At 32.3% G+C, this 18429-nt stretch overlaps 1 protein-coding gene across 2 annotated transcripts in view; it reads right to left on the bottom strand.

The window, feature by feature from the left end:
* Positions 1 to 15896, bottom strand: part of LOC143080175 (protein naked cuticle homolog 1-like) — a 71973-nt gene extending 56077 nt beyond the window's left edge. The window contains exons 1-2 of one of the 2 annotated variants that reach the window (XM_076255902.1): positions 15716 to 15896; positions 7393 to 7505 (exon numbers count right to left, since the gene is read on the bottom strand). In XM_076255902.1, the coding sequence (XP_076112017.1) occupies positions 7393 to 7505; positions 15716 to 15740 (138 nt within the window). In that variant the 5' untranslated portion in view covers positions 15741 to 15896. Of the gene's footprint in view, positions 1 to 7392; positions 7509 to 15715 lie in introns of both variants that reach the window. The other variant, XM_076255901.1, reaches the window with a different exon arrangement.
* Between the last annotated feature and the right edge of the window lie 2533 nt (positions 15897 to 18429).

An 18429-nucleotide genomic window follows, 5' to 3' on the forward strand; every position in this document is an offset into this window, starting at 1 on the left:
TCAGCAACTGATGACCTGTATGACGTTAATTAAGCTTTTATATTATTACAATTACCCTTTTCACAAATATTTAAAGAAGCAGGCTAATGTTATGTGCCAATTAAGATGGCAGTGTTAGCCAAGTTTTGAAGGATATAACTCTCGGATAAATCAAAGGAAGCTTTCATGTGACTCAGGATCATTTAGATATAAAGATAAAATGCTTTCATAATTTCTTTAAATTTTATTATGACAGCTAAAAAAGTATGGTTAAAAGTACCATCAAATTACAACATGCTTTGCAAGTGAAAATTCTTTTAAAAACTTTCATCATATTCATTTTTTTGTTAAATTTCAATTAATGAATGATCCAAATACAGTTGCAGTGACCTATATATAAAAGCCTTTACTGATACACCAACTTGATACCCTTATGTATACATTGCTTTAATATGATCTAAAGAGATTTTGTACTCTTATGTAATCGTTTCCTCTACTCAACTTACTCCAAGGCAAACTTATGTCACTACCAATCTATAAAAATCCAGACAAAATACATTTGGCCTCTACTCGAAACATTTAATCATAACTTAAAAGTCAATACCAAAATTAAATCGAAACCACAAGAATTTCAAAAGACTAAATCAAGGTGAAAATCTACCTGATATTTAACGAACAGATATAACGATATTCAGACCAATAAAATATTCTCAATTATTTGTACTATTGAGTAAATAAATGAATAAAAGAAAGAGTAAACAAAGGGATAAAGGCTAGAGTACACAAATGAATGAAACACATCAGCTTTATCGAGGATAGTTCAAAGAGAAATGCCGAAAATTGTTGACAAAAATAGTTCTATCGATATGAACATCTTAAGCGGGTGCAATATACTTCATACTGATAGTTGAAGGGCATCATACTATCAATATAAGTTTAAGATTCTATCATTTCAAGAGTTTACAAAGCAATCAAAGGTGTAAAATAGGTTTAATCTTTTATCATGATTATTATCAAATATTTATAGACTTTTATTCCTAAATTATCTAACCTAGAAGTCAGACATGATTCAGTCAACTCTTCTGCTTCTCTGCTGAACTTAGCAATGTTGTGCTGTTAATACTGATTTCTTTTATGTAAGACTTCACAATTTCTTATGATTTTATATCAAGACACATTTTTAACCTCCTTTAACAATAAATGAAAATATTTTCAATAAGTAACTCAATATGGTTTGACTGTCAGTTCATATTGTGCACAAACATATATATTACAACTCAAAGAGATTCCTTTTTTCTTATTCAATTGATAATGTTTCACTTAAGTGTGACATTTATCTCAAAAATCTTTGTACAATCGTTTTTAAGTAAGATCCAATTTAAGTTTAAAGGACTCTTAGGAGAATATTTTCACAGTTTACACATTTCTTTGTTTTTGTTATGTTATTGTAAGAAAATCATGAAATTTCCCACGTTTTTTAACTCTCAAGCTTACATTATTTTAATTATAAGTTGTAACAAGAGATTAATCATTTTTTTCCAAATTTCAGTTTTACTCAAACTGGCATGCAAATCATTAAATCTGTAAAAATGAACTTTTCGTTTCATAAGCATAGCAAGAGATATTTTTAAACAGCAAACATGGACTAACAAACATGATCGCGATATAAATATTCAAAGTGTATCACAAATCTATCTTTTATCCCTGGATAAATTCATTGAGAAAAGGATGAACAACTTCATGTGTTATAATTTCATCTGAAGATTTCATGCAAATGAAATGAAAATATTATTTAAAAATTCAGTCAACAAAGGTGATCATACACGGCATCCCACTGAGAATTTTCCTTTAACTGCTTGTTACAGTGTTTATATGTCCTTTTACTAACAACCTCTCTGCAGGTCGTCACCTTTTTTGTTCAAAATTAGCATGTAAAATGTACTACGGAATACAAAAATAAACTGTCGTTCTTTCTACCTGAGCGAGTTACAAAAATTTAGCCACTTATAATGCAAGGATATCATTTGGTTTCATACATTTTTTCTCACAAATTAATGCCTTAGTGTTTTCAGGCGATGTTGTGATTTTTCATTTGATGTTTTACACTTGTTTAACATGAATAAAATTTCATTTAAAAAGGCTGATAAGCTTGTTTATATCCAATTTTACAACTCGGTGTCTGTCACGGGTTTTAAGAAGTATGTTACACCATCAATGATGTAACACGGTGGTCCCAGTACAGGATAGGATCTTAAAACTTTCTTTTAACAAACTTTAATATAAGGAAGTTAAAAAATTCCATGGATATATATAAATATATATATGGCAAAATATGTAGTTAGGGAATTGAAGCACGGCTTTTGTCAAAAATTCAGATTTTAAAAGCTTACAAAGCAGTTACTTTGAGAAAAAATTAGACTGATTTGTAGTGCATAAAGAGATAAAATCACTTGTCAAAAATACTGCACAGTACAGTTAATGATCCAAGACCACAATTGTCGTCCCTTGATTTTCGTTGCTGATTTTCGTTGTTCACGAATATTATAAGTCCCTACTGTTGACAGTGGTTTACTTGCTAATATTTTTCATACCCCTTCCAAATTTATTTCTCCATGTTTAATGCCTCAAATTGGAAGTAGGGGGGTGAAATTACACTGTAAAAAAATTTGGTTTCAGAATTTTAAAGGAAAGTAGTGATTTGGTCCAGCTGCAAAAGGTTAAAAATTAGCACTTCGGAAGCTGTCAAAAGAATTCAAGACACCCTAAACATAAAATTGTCCACATATTGAGTTATATTTAGAGCCGATGAAGTTTTCTATAATTTTGATATAATTTGTCCCAAAAGTTACTGAGTACAACACACTGTAAAAATTTCATTGAGAAAGCGCAGGTGGGATTTTTTTAATTTTCAGTTATGTTCTAAAAGAAATGCACTACGAATTAATTGTAGTCTCAGACCTAATAACAAAATCAACCACCTCAAACAAAGACAAACAGAAACCTTCAAAATGTTAAAACCCGAAAGCATAAGTTGTACAGATAAAACCATGATCTTTCTTAACAAATTATCAAAAAAGCATTCTGCCCCAAACCCTCAATTCCTTTCAGAATCTTACAGCTGGAAAATTTTGTTCACATGCTCTTTTGCTACATATTTTGATTAAATATAAGCGTAATTCAAAATATCTTTATTCAATTTTGACAACACCAAAAGAATTGTTTCAGCAGTGCTTTGCAGTAACATATTTGGGGGGCAAAAAGATCAAATTATTTACATGTATGCAATGTCTGCCAATGCCTTTGGTACAATCAGTTAAGTGTAATTACATGTTCCCAAACTTTTTTGTGAGAAATATCAGATTAAACAACAAAACAAGTTTTATCTTCATCAGAACAGAATGCATGCTTCTAATGTAAAATGTCCTTGCCTGTTTTCATGGATCATAATTGGTATGTTAATTACTGTAGGGGCACAAAGACAATAACAGTATATTTTTCGTTTTGTTTATTTTGTCTGGATGTTTTGATAGGAAATCGATTACTAACATTGTTTGATCCTATTCTTGACAAGAGTATTCCACTAATTAAGTCTATATCTAGTTGGTATATCAGTTCGGTAGTTTACTAACTGATCCTGTGATCGCTCTACCGCTACCCAACATATCATCGTCTTTATCTCAGTCTTCCCGTATCTTTTGTACGGAGATTCTTTTGTTGAATTAAGTGGATCTTAACTGCATTGTTATATTTCTATAATCATACTCTTATTAAATCATGAATGAACACAATTTTGCATTCCATACAAATAGTCTGGGTTACAGTAAGTCTTTAGCACAGGTATAAAACTTAAAATTCGATCAAGATTTTGTTGTTGAATTTTTCATTCAAATTATTTTATCTGAAAATCCACAATTGTAAATAAGAAGCATGAATGTGGGTAGATTTTATAACCATAAGGTTGGAGGTGGGATGTTGGAGGTCATATGACCATATAGATCAAAGACATCTACCTGAAAGTGCCAATTAGAAAATTAATACAATACTGTACTTGTGTTTAATGATATGGACAAACAAACATATATATTTTTCAATCCTGTTATTTGTTCATTACCAGTGGCGGATCCAGGGGGGGGTTCCGGGGGTGCGCACCCCCCTTTATTTTTGCCGATCAATGCATTAATGTATCGGGACATATGTTTTGCACCCCCCCCCCCTTTGCCCTGGGTGCCCTGGGCTAGCACCCCCCCTTTCGAAAATTCCTGCATCCGCCCCTGATTACACATTTGAGAAAGTGTGATGGAAAGCAACTAAAAAATCAAGAGGCACTTATACCAGAATATTTATTGTGGTCTAGATATAAACTATGCTGATCACTGAAAAGGGCTACTTCTATAGGAAACCTAATTAATCTTAAGTTCAGAATACTCAGCATTTTACATGATATATCTGGATTTTTCACAAATTCAACATTGTATATCTTCTGCATTGATAAAAACTTAGAATTACAGTGTGTCACAGCCCTCAGTCTGTCCATGTACATTGTACTTAATTTTTTTTTTAAAGTTGACTGAATTAAAATGTTGACAAAAGTAGTATTTAACCAATGGTTGGAAGCAATTGGTACTTTTCCAGAAAAGTTAACTAAAAGTTTAGTCGGTGGCAATTTTTCACATGATTTGACTGATGTTTTTTTTTGTTGAACAAATGTTGAATGTGACGTCCAGTTTTTCCATTTTCTTAAGTGAAAGCACAGAGGCAAATTGTTACAAGGTGGGTTTTAAATAGGGTCATCAACCATAAGTTAAAAGGGGATCACAAATATGTCAAAACTAAAAATATCTCAAGAGTTTAAAACAAATTGGTCCGTTGTTTCAAATTGGTTGAGCTAATTTTGTCTTTTAGCAGGATACTAAAGACTCATATCAGCTTAAAGGTGTACTAGCTGTTAAATTCATGTTAACCGATCTGACTCAAATTCTCATATTTTATTTATAACAATGTAAAACATTTTTCCAAACTATCAAAAGTCTAAAATAAACAATTTGCAGGACATGTTCTCAATAACATGTAGATTCCTTTGTGTGTATAATTTAGTGTAGACGCCACTATCAAGTTGACCTTTTATGACCATATGAGCGATTTCAAAATAAAAGATTAAGCAACTCATGAAATTGGATTTTTATAGGTCTGTTTAACTTTGTATTATAGATTAAAAATATATGTTTATCATGGTTTTTACCTTATACATTGTAAGAATGATTTTTTGTGGATCGAATCAGTCAATCAAATGATTTCACCTTTGTTTCACTTTTAATGTTGACATTCTTTTCCTTTAAATAACTGTACACATACTATGCATGCATGCATTATTCTATTTCTTTCTTAGGGGGTAAATTGGACTTCACATGAATAAGGATTTATTGAGGTCGAATTATTCACTTTAATTACAAGCAATGACAAGTGAATAATTCATAATCAAAGTTTCTTAGCTTAATTTGACAAAATTGAACCATTTTAGTAGTTTAAAGCCAATTATAAGTTCACTATTTCACTTTCATTAATGAATTAACAAAAACAATCATAATTTAGATTTTTTATTTATCTCGTAGCTAATGCCCCTTTAAGAGCAGAGTCATGTAGCTCTTATTTAGGTCAGTGTAAGCTAAATATTTGATAAAAAAATGTTAAAAAATGTTAAAAAATCTCAAAAAATTATCCAATTAAGGGCCTGATATAATCTTTTTAAAAAACAAAATCCTAAACATAGATGTAGATTAAAAAGACTGGATTTGAAAATGTTTTCTTTCAAAATGGTTTCATTTATCAAATTAAGAATTAATTGTGCAGCTAAAAAAAAAATATCTAATTATTGAAGGCATTTTACAGGATTGTTGTTCCAGAAGCAGAGGACAAGGAACAAGATATGTTTATGAAATATAAAATAACCTTAACTTTCACTTTGACCATTCCAGCCCTACTGGAGCCTTTTCTAACAGCTCTCATAAAAACTGACAATAAATTCTTTCTGTAATCCAACAAAGTATTTGTTTATCTTGAATGCCTGTATCATTTGATCTACCCACTGCCAAGGAATGAAAAAAATATTGCTCTGGCAAAAAATAGCATTCTTTTTAAATCCTGGCTCTCTAAACAGTATCAACATCAGACGCATGTGTCAGTAATTACCATCTAAATCTCAGGTCTCAACTTCATAAAGATACTTACTTCTGATCATAAAGCCAACAAAATGCTATCATTTCCCTAACTATAAAAAAAACATCACAAGATCTTCTTTTACATATACCACAAAAACATATGTTCAGGATATTAACTCTGTGAGAATGCAATGAAATTTTTCAACTTCAAAATGAAAATTCTATAAAAAATAGTTGTAGCCTGTGCAATTCTCCAATCTTTTACAGTTCTACGAATTCAATGGCTAAAATTTTATTAGAAAAGATTCATTGTGCAGACCACATCTTTCTAAGCTTCAGGTTTATTTTCTAAAGTTAGGGTGGTTTTTCATTCACTCAAACTTCTGACAGAAAAGTTTGTTTTTCTGTTAATAAATCTGTTTTTTTATGATTATCTCATGTGGTGAGTAACTTGAAGAGGAAGATATGAAAACTGTTGTGAATCAGAATGTAAATTTAATTTCCACATTTCAGTTTTCTCTCAACATTAATCATTCCTATTCTGAAGTGTTTCAGTTGCACCAAGTACAATTCTTTCACCCTATTTTCAAATATAAAATCAAAACCCTGGTACCCATATATATATATGTGTTCACACAAATGTTCTGGCAAGAGATCATTTCTGTTTCTTTCACAACCATTGATAAAGAGCTAGATAATGATTGAAGGTGGTTCATGTTCATTGATGTTTCTCAATTAAGTTTCTGGTTCACAGCTTCACAGTCGCCAAAATTATATTTATTTTTGTTCAATTTTTAGTTTTCTGTTTGTTATAAAAGTTTTGATGCCATACATATATGTGAGACTTTTCAACTAGTCTTTCAATCCTAATATGTTATCCATCCTTAATATCATGTTTATTTTGCCTTTTAATCCTTTCTAATCTTTTAGAAAACAATGAAAATGTTGTCACTCTGTTGACCAGTATGGAATTTGTTCATTGTTGAAGGCCGTACAATGACCTTAAAAAGTTATTAATTTCTATGTAATTTGGTCTCTGATGGAGAGTTGTCTCATTGTTAATTCTACCACATCTTCTTATATTATAAACCTGCTTGAGTGCAATTATTTCCGGTTGTTGTCACTCTTATAATTTATCTGTTCTGAACAATACTATGTTGGATTAACTTGTTAACAAGCCATACCTGAAGAGATCTGAGCTGTAAGAAAACTCAGGTTAATCCCTGCATGGTTTATGGTATAAATGATTAGTACTTACTGTGACGGAATTGTTCAAGTTGTAATTGGCCAGATTAAATCCTGTTTTTGTCTGCTTTAAAATTTGTTCTTCCATTAAAGCTTTATTAAACTGTCCATTCACGAGAAAGCATTCTGCTGTAAATAAAAATTAAAAGAAATCATATATAACTTATAATCTTAAATTCAATGTTATTATGAATCATTTTAGTATCAATCATTCTCATTCTTTGAAGAATGCATAATATAAGTTCAATGCATTAATTTTTCTTGATGGTGTAAAGCAGTTGGTTCTTAAAGGGTGTTACAAAGACACATCAATGACTCATTGACAAAATTTATTTAAATAGAAAACCAAATCAGGTTTCTCATTTGAAGCAGAAACACAGCTGACCCTTCCAGAATGCATGAGTTCTTCCTGTTTTGAAGTGGGGTTCATTTTCCTCAATCTTCCATTTTCTATGCAGTGTATTTGGTGCTATTGTGTGTCTTTCTAACTACATCATGTACTTATGGATTTTTCATTGCCCCCTTTATAAGTAGGTAGACTTAATTGTCACTGACAATACTAAGTTTTCTAAAAATTTGGCAAAGATATAAATAAGAGATATTTAATTCATACCTGCATTAGCATGATTGTGTCTACATACAGCTCTAGAGAATTTTTGAATTAGTCAATTTTGTCACAAATTTGAATAATTAAGGAAATGCACAAGTCAGCAAAAACATGACTTTCAGACTAATCAAAATAGCCACACAACGCTTCTTCTTTTTAATTTTAAGGCATTATATGCAAGAAAAAAGTTTTCAGATCAGCCCTCAACATAGGGTTTTTATGGTATCACTTATTATCCGTCAATTTTTTGTTTAGCCTAAAGGATTTTTATCCATTTTTGTGGAGCCTTCGACTTTAGTCGAAAAAGCGAGACTAAGCGATCCTACATTCCGTCGTCGTCGGCGTTGTCGTCGGCGGCGGCGTCCACAAATATTCACTCTGTGGTTAAAGTTTTTGAAATTTTAATAACTTTCTTAAACTATACTGAATTTCTACCAAACTTGGACAGAAGCTTGTTTATGATCATAAGAAAGTATCCAGAAGTAAATTTTGTAAAAATAAAATTCCATTTTTTCCGTATTTTACTTATAAATGGACTTAGTTTTTCTGCGAGGAAACATTACATTCACTCTGTGGTTAAAGTTTTTAAAATTTTAATAACTTTCATAAACTATCCTTGATTTGTACCAAACTTGGACAGAAGCTTGTTTATGATCATAAGATAGTATCAAGAAGAAAATTTTGTAAAAATGAATTTCCACTTTTCCGTATTTTACTTATAAATGGACTTAGTTTTTCTGCGAGGAAACATTACATTCACTCTGTGGTTAAAGTTTTTAAAATTTTAATAACTTTCATAAACTGTCCTTGATTTGTACCAAACTTGGACAGAAGCTTGTTTATGATCATAAGATAGTATCAAGAAGGAAATTTTGTAAAAAAAAATTCACTTTTTCAGTATTTTACTTATAAATGGACTTAGTTTTTCTTCCAGTTAACATTACATACAGTCTGCAGTTAAAGTTTATAAAACATTTATTAGATTCATAAACTATCCTGGATTTTTTACCAAACTTGGAAGCTTCTTTCAATCAAAAGACAGTATCGAGAGGGAAATTTTTATTGATGTTTTTCCTCATTTTTGTTGAGTCTGCGATTAACAGCAAAAGTAGGCGAGACACTGGGTTCCGTGGAACCCTTACAAATTTTATGATTCATGTTTAACATTACTTCTGAAGTAACAATACATGTGATTTATTCTCAAAACATTACAAAGCATTACAAATGCTTGAATTCCTCCATGGTCATTTCACACTGAAGCTGAAAATGATTCAGGTGTTATTTCACAAATCTTTTTCACTTGCACTTGAGCGCAATGACTAAGTACCCTTAAATAGGTTTTGAACAATAGCTTTGTTGTAACGAGACTCTAACTGGATTGAATATTATCCTTTTTTTTTTCTCTTTCTAGCTTTTATTATATGATTGGTCCTGTAATTACGATAAAAACTTTCCTGATTTATCCGGTATCGTATCACCCATACTTTCTTTGAAGGAGAAGTAATGACACAAGACATCAAACAACAATATGTTACTTTTACAGCCCAGTTTATTTCTTATAAAATTGTTCACATATTTTAACGTTTTTTGATGGTCAGTACACTAACATGTCATGCTATAATCATTCTTGTAATTATAAAAAAAAGTGCATATCATTATGATGATGGATGGCTTTTAAAAGTCCAGCTGCAAATTAAATGCATATTCAGGCATACATATAGAACATTTTAATGCAATATCAATATGTAACCTGCTTTTAGAAACCATACATGGCTGGTTTTTTAATGCGCAAATCCACATATTAACAGTTTGCTGGAAGACAAGTCACCCTACCCTCAGATACCTGGAAACCTTATTCTGACTCCATGTGTACCATTTTTACTCTTGCTCCTTAATCATCTCATGCTCAGCAGAGTAGCAGCAAAAACCATGCTAAATCTTTGGTGTAAGCATGAAGCTGGGGATTGGAACCATAAACTCATTCACTGCCTCCCCCCCCCCCCCTCCCCCCTCACAGTGATAATGCTATCACACGACTGCTTACAGGCCATGCATATCATTAAATCATTTGGCCTAAATACCATCTGATAGGCAGGTTGCTTGACTCTAATTACATGAATTAAAGTGATATATGTTATCAACCTAACTTTTTGTAATTCTATAAATCAACTTTATTCATTGGTTGATGTAGTTGGCATTTTCTTCCTTCTGGTTCAAATGTATTGTCCACCTTAAAAACTGCATCATCAGCATATAGTTGTTGCTGTTCTGTAAAGTACTTTGTTAACACAGACTTATATAGACATGCTTGCAATGTGCTATCTAATGATGCCAAAAACGGTAAAATTGATACACTGTTCGTCTTTAGTTAGGTATTTTAAACTCGCGTTTTTATTTTTGTTAAACATGTTATATATAGACACGATTATATCTGTTGTTTTTACAACCTGTAATGGACAATCTCTTGCAAAAAATGAGACTAATAGAAACCTCAACTCTTACATGTCTTATTTCATAAAATCAAGTTATGTTAAAAAGTATTTGACATAATTGCATTAAAATTAAATATTTAAAAAATAAATGATTTATCATGAACATGATGAAGAAGTTGACATCTCCAATTATTTCCGATAATCATTGATGTCTTCTTAGTCTGGCTGGCCAACACTTAAGTAGGTTTACACATGAAAATCATTTGTGCAGTATTCATTGATTTCCCTAAAATACTTGTCTATGTATAATTCAAACTTGAGGCTCTCAAGAGCCTGTGTCGCTCACCTGTGTTACTGTATTTACTGATGTCAGCCATCTTGGTTGGTAGGCGGGGTCATTGGACACTTTTTTAAAATAGATACCCTAGTAATGATTGTGGCCAAGTTTGGTTAAATTTGGCCCATAGTTTTAGAAAAGAAGATTTTTGTACAAGTTACAAAAATGATGAAAAGTTGTTCAATATTGACTATAAAGGACAATAACTCCTTAAGGGAGTTTAGCTAGCTTTTCAGTCTCTTAAGGTTGAGAGCAGACATGTTGTACAGACAGGTCTTTTTTTTTAAACTATAATGTTGCTGACCAATGCCACTACTGGAGCAGGATCTACTTTATACTTTTGAGCCCCTGGTACCATCCTTTGTTTTAATTGGGTTTAAATAGTTCCTTTGAGTCTTTTGTTTTTTCTGTGTTATTTTGTGTTCTTATAAAAATGCTATATAGCCTTTATTTTAATCATTTCATGTTTTATTTACATATCAGATGATTTTTTATAATTTTTTTCCCTCCACTTTATATGTCTTAATGTGTTGTATGTTGTTGGGTTGTTGTCTTCCTGATTTGCTATAGCATACATCCCATCAGTGGAGGATCCAGAACTTATCATAAGGTAGGTCCGTAGACTGACATGAAGGGGGCCTTGCTCCTTGGATGCTTCAGTGATTCCCTATATAATCAACCAAATTTTCCCCACCAAAGGCAAAACTTTTAGGAATTTTGGTCCTCAATGCTCTTCAACTTTATACTTTATTTGGCCTTTTTAACTTTTTGGATTCCAGCGTCACTGATGAGTCTTTTGTAGACGAAACTCGCGTCTGGCGTATATACAAAATTTAGTCCTGGTATCTATGATGAGTTAATTTTACTTATTTTAGTGTCATTAGTATAAAAAAAGAAACAGTACAGTTTCATGAACAATTTACCTGTTCAATTTTTGACAAAATTACCCTTCAAAGTCATGAATGAAATTTAACATAAGTGATTTATTTTATTTATAACTTTATTACCTAAGTTAAATTCACAAGGCTTTGAAGTCTAATGTGAGAAAGAAGACAATTTTCTCACAAATTCCAAAATAGTGAGCAATGAATTGTAAAATAATTATTGAGAAAATTGAATAGTTGAAGCTTCCATGGTCATCCCTTTATAAACTTCTTTGATATCTGAAGCAATACTTAATCTTTGTGCAATTTTATTCAATTATTTTGCCAATTATTTTATTGGAATGGCAGGATGACATGGAAAGTCGTACACTCTTTTTAATTGATTGAGCAAGAACATGCATCAAAAAAGAAAATCAAAGTTACTGTTAGGGCTAGCCAGATACTAATTTCTAACCTCAAACTCCCCCTAAAATTCCTTAAGATACAATGTACATTACAATTTTGCTGAAATGCTACAACCTTTGTGTGAGATAATAAGAAAGTATGATTTAATTTTGAAATAATTTCCAGTTTGAAATTGAATTGAAAAATAAAAGTCTGGCACGCTGGCTATATTTTATTTAGAAATTCTTGGATTATCATGATTATAATATACAAGAGTTTTATAATATATATACCAATTTTATTAAACCAAATATTATCAGTAATGAAAACAGATTGTTTGTTCTCAGGAGTAACTCAATATAGTTACTCCTTGGAAGGGATGCAACTCATTTTGAAATTGAGTTTAAAAGTCAATTTATTTTAAGGAGGTGACTTAATAATCAAAAAGTGATACAAGTACACATTGAACATGTGTTTTCTTTAAAAAAAAAAAAAGTATACCCCACAAGACGTTAATGGTAAAAGTTTTGTTAAATGAACGAGCTCAAATGAACACTTGACCTAAGTGCAACTCAAAAATTACAATATGAGGAATGGATAAAAACTTAGGGTTCATTTGATATAATGAAAAGGAGAAAAATGATATATCACATTAACTTATAATATATAAATTAATCTAATATCACAATTAATGATATTAACATGCACTTAACTATGACAAGTATCAATTGAGGAAAAACATGTTCAGCAGAGGTTCAATTTTTCCCAAAATCCATAACACGCAAAATAGTCAAAATAAATTTAGATATGCACAATGTAATGTACAAATTTGTCTTGTTAATCCGCTAATGTAGGGGTTTATAAGAGTACCCAGGACAGAGCATCTATACGTTTTACATTTATACTACAGTGACTTGACTGTTAGTGTTGCTATCCACCAATTGCAACTCATTCAAAATTTTGACCAAATTGCAATTTGTTTTATAAAATCAAATTGTTCAACTGGTCAGAATATTGAACAAATTGTATTTTATATTTTTATATTTATAAGAATCATATATCATTTAAAATAATACATCATATATTCAGTAAAATATGTGTGAAATAACAATATGCTATTGATAAGTTTCCTTGTGGAGATAACCTAAAATACTATTCTTTTGAATAAAGATTTTTTGAAACCAAAAAAGATTATCTCCCCTTCCTACAAACATATTGCAATTTCACAAATATTTTACTGAATATGAAATGTTTTTATTCACATAATGTGTGATTCTTATGAATATAGAATACTTTTCGAAAGAAAAACTATATAAAAGCTTAGTTTGGACATTTTTATAGCAATTAAAAATAAAACAGTTCACCTATTGTATGGTAATGGCTATAATATAACTATACAGATTGATAGACTGATTTAAAAATACCATCAATAAAGTGGAGTTAAAGTCTTATAGGAGGGTTTGGATGGGGTTAAATGATTAGAGAATAATGCCCTTAAAAAATGAAGATTAGAGAATAACGGGCCAAAAAAATAAAGATTAGAGAAATGGGTGGTCTAAAAATATAATGAATATTGAATAATTAATAAAAGAAAACTCTAAAAATTAAGTGTTTACAGAATTTTCCCTTCTTAAAATTTAAAGAAAATTATCAAAATTATTTGTACAAGAGCTAGCATGTCCAAAATGCGAAAAACGTCCAACAGCTTCATGTTAATGTGACAAATGGCCCCCAAGGAGCCGTGTCTAACAAAACCTGTAGATCCATACAGATACTCGACTCTGGAATAAGCGAGTTAACTAGAAATGTTCACGTGTTGTCTTCCGGTCAGTATCGCACAGAAGCCTCTACTTTGCTTACTTCTATTGTCGAAAACCTCCATGCCGTATCGCACCTCCGACACCAAACATTTTCAATGCTGGAATATGCCAGGAATTTCAGCACTATCATTGGAGAATCTCTTAAAAGAGTATCTGTTTGGTCTCTAAAGTATTTCACACACCCAAACTCCTACTATCCCGTTCATAACAGCAACATGCCTTTATCAGACGTTTTCGACATTCAATTTGACTTGGAAATAAAGAAGGTATCTAAAACTGATGTAGTTGCAATGAAATCATTGATAGAAAATTACCGACACATTAGACAAAAAAGCGTCAGAGATGAAACAACCAAAGACAAAGCTGGCACTTTACCAATTTCTTTATACCGGAATCAGGACATTCAAAACAGGGGACATATTGAATTCAGAATAAGCAATGAAGTGCGTGTTACAGAAGAGACAATGAATAAACCAAACGAAATTTTAGTTGACGAAATTTTAGATGACTCCGATAATTCAGATGAATATGACTCATCCAGCAGTAGTGATGATAGCAATGATACACAGGAACAAACTGAAAATGAAAACATTGGTCATATCAGTAGGTCAGGTCGTGTTGTAAGGGCCACTGTGAGATTAGACTTGTAAGAGACGTTAAGGACATTTTATTGTTGTATAATTGTTCATATATGTTAACTCAAAAAAGGCACAATGAAACTGTATTGTTAGTTTTCTCGTTTGAATTGTTTTATATTTGTCATTTGGGAGCCTTTTATAGCTGACTATGCGGTATTGGCTTCGCTCATTGTTGAATGCCGTACAGTGACCTATAGTTGTTAATTTCTATGTCATTTTGTATCTTTTAAAGAGTTGTCTCATTGGCAATTACACCATATCTTTTTTTTTCTATGTAGTCAAAATCACTGGAAAGAACTGATAAGAACTTGGACTTGTTATTTCAAGGAACTAGCATTTAAAGCATGCAGAACAATACACATCAACACGTCATTGTTGAGAAACAAATGAAAACCTTGCTGTTGTTTGGAAATCACCGTTCTCATTCATTTAAAGGAATGTTTTTTACTCATTTTTTTTTATAAAGATTAAAGAAAACTGGGGAAAAAATTAGAGAATAATGCGTCAAAAATCACTTTTAAAGAATAGACTTATTATTTGAAGATTAGAGAAAAAAGGGGTGAAATTTAAATGTTTACAGAATAACAGACCCCCTCATCCAGACCCTCTTATAGGATTGTAAGTATGTTTTATTTCATCACCTTGCACTTTCAGTCTTGACTGTGGTTTTCTACAGCAGTTGGTTCAAATTTCTGACCAGTTGAACAATTTGGTTTAATAAAACAAATTGCAATTTGGTCAAAATTTTGAATGAATTGCAATTGGTGGATAGCAACACTTACAGTCAAGTCACTGTAAAAGTAACTAAATTCCTATATGGTTCTACAACACAACTAATCATAAAAAGTTACATTGTGTACATGTGAAAAAAAGTGTATGTTTCACAATAATTTAATGATATTGATAATAAAGGGCTCATCACAACAGAACTATTTAACCTAATGTTTTCAGTTTTAAACAGCCAGCTCTACACACCATAACTAACACAGGACGTACCATTATGTATGCTTATAAGTATTGTAGTATTTGTTTACATTTCTCTGTGCAATAACATTAACAAGCAAACATTAACTACGTTTAATGTTTCTTCTGCAAATAACTTGAAATGATAAATGAAATGACTCCAAATAATCATTTTATTAAACAGTTTCGTTTTGTATCCCAGAAGGACCCCACGAATACACAGATGACATGGCCGAAACTGGACACTGAAATATTGGTCACACAAACTTACCATGTTTGCTAGCTTGCTTCCCCATGTCCCAACTGTAGTTCCATCAAAATATTCCTCTAATAATCGATAAAGTTACAAACTTAATCCCAACACAATTCTAAATTTGAAAATTAACCACTTTCACAGAAAAAAATCCACTAAAATAATTTGTTCCACAGTGTGTGTCTCAACTATCGATCATGAACTGTAAAAGGTGGGTGGAGCTTAATAATTTTGTGTATCTGATCGACAGCTAGCCTTCCACGAGGGGAAAATATCAAAAACTACTTTGTTCTGCACACATTTAATATTTAATTTGTACATGCATTAGGGAAAATGACAATTAAATTAAATACATTTTAATTAGAACTATACAAAAAACATTTCGTTTTATCTTGGTCTAAACGTGTACAATCTGTATGATGATTTATTTAATAATTTTCCTTTGATGTTTATCGGGCAATTTACATTGGTGTGTATTGAAGTGTTTATTGAAAGACTTTTCCTTTGATCTCTACCGACAGACGGCGTTAGGCCTTGGTGCTTAGCATGTTGACATGCTTTCAAACATTTGATTGTAATTCAAATGGTTGAAATCTGATACTAAATGTATCGATCGTACTGAACAGTGGGCTGGGATCACTTGTAAAAAAGTCAGTATAAAGTTACTGATAGGTGAACAAAACATGAATAAATATATATAAAATAACGTAGATGACAAAAAATTAGGAGCTATGTCCATTGGTTTTATTGTTGATTGTTTTCAGAAATGGGTCACTTTTCTGATGAGACAAAATGGAAGGACACAAAATTATAACTACTTAGTAAATCGAAGCGCCGACTTCAATTTTTTATCGGTTACTTGGTCAATCTTTAAACTCTTCATTTATATTTTCCCCATTTCCCCTCAAATTTAACCAATACAAAAAACATCAAGATTCAAGAGGTGGATTCAAGAGAGGTCGATCGAATTACGCGGATATTTTTACCATTTAGAACCCACATGTCCTTCGGGAATATAACCCCTTTTCGGATTATATGTTTTTATAAGTATTCCTTAATATTTGAACTTATTTGAACTTAATAATGTGTTCTTGATCTTATCCATATTAGTTTACAATAGCAGTAGTTTAAATAATAATCAAATGTAAACAAAAATAATTGATATTGAGAGTCAAAAATATTATCTAAGTTTGTTTATTTTTTATGCCCCATCTACGATAGTAGAGGGGCATTATGCTTTTTGGTCTGTGCTCCCGTTCGTTCGTTCGTTCGCTCGTCCGTCCGTCTGTTCGTCCCGCTTCAGGTTAAAGTTTTTGGTTAAAGTTTTTGGTCAAGGTAGTTTTTGATGAAGTTAAAGTTCAATCAACTTGAAACTTAGTACACATGTTCCTTATGATATGATCTTTCTTATTTTAATGCACCAAATTAAGAGTTTTACCCCAATTTTACTGTCCACCGAACCTAGAAAATGATAGTTCGAGTGGGGCATCCGTGTACTGAGGACACATTCTTGTTCGTTTTCTTTTAAAACTTCTAGACAACATTATTCCTCTAGATTTCCTGGTATTTACTTCACAGTTATCATATATGATGTCTATTCTCTTTCTTCCAATAAGGATATAGAGGGACATTATATAAAACTATTGTCATTGTAATTGTTGAGCACAAAGTTTAGAAATTATAAAAATTTAGCCCAAAAATTAAAGCACAAAGACATAATGTATAGCCCTGCCTGTGATCGGACCATTCGACTTCAACGGAGCCTGGATCCGTCCATGCACCCGTATACCTTAAAATCTTTAAGATGCGGCAGTAAAATGGATGATAATTAAAAAAAAAATGTAACCTTGGCTTATTCAGTCATAATTAAGTACTTTGTATCTATAATGATAGTATACTTTCTAGTATTTCCCATTTCTATTGTGAATTTTATTCTTATGTTTTTACCAAGGAAAGTCTGACCGCCTCCATGGTCTCGTGTTTGTGTGCTCACCTCGAGGTAGCATGCTCGCCTCTGTTGTCTTGTGGTCATGTGCTTATCTCGTGGTAGCATGCTCGCCTCTGTTGTCTTGTGGTTGCGTGCTCACCTCGTGGTAGCATGCTCACCTCTGTTGTCTTGTGGTTGCGTGCTCACCTCGTGGTAGCATGCTCGCATCTGTTGTCTTGTGGTTGCGTCCTCACCTTGTGGTAGCATGCTCGCCTCTGTTGTCTCGTTGTTGTATGCTCACCTCGTGGTAGCATGCCTACCTCTGTTGTGTGGTTGTGGGCTCACCTCGTGGTAGCATGCTCGCCTCTTGTCTTGTGGTTGTGTGCTTATCTCGTGGTAGCATGCTCGCCTCTGTTGTCTTGTGGTTGCGTCCTCACCTCGTGGTAGCATGTTCACCTCTGTTGTCTTGTGGTTGCGTGCTCACCTCGTGGTAGCATGCTCGCCTCTGTTGTCTCATGGTTGCATGCTCACCTCGTGGTAGCATGCCTACCTCTGTTGTCTTGTGGTTGCGGGCTCACCTCGTGGTAGCATGCTCGCCTCTGTTGTCTTGTGGTTGCGTGCTCGTCTCGTGGTAGCATGCTCGCCTCTGTTGTCTTGTGGTTTCGTGCTGGACTCGACTGCAAGATATCGTGGGTTTGATTCTCGGCCGGATCAAACTTTTTAAAAATTGGTGCTTCCTGTCTATACCCCGAGGCAAAGGACACAAACGAGTTAGAGAAAAGACGGTCTTATCAAAGTCATAATG

The sequence above is a fragment of the Mytilus galloprovincialis genome, chromosome 6 (assembly GCF_965363235.1).
Source record: "Mytilus galloprovincialis chromosome 6, xbMytGall1.hap1.1, whole genome shotgun sequence".
NCBI lineage: Eukaryota > Metazoa > Mollusca > Bivalvia > Mytilida > Mytilidae > Mytilus > Mytilus galloprovincialis.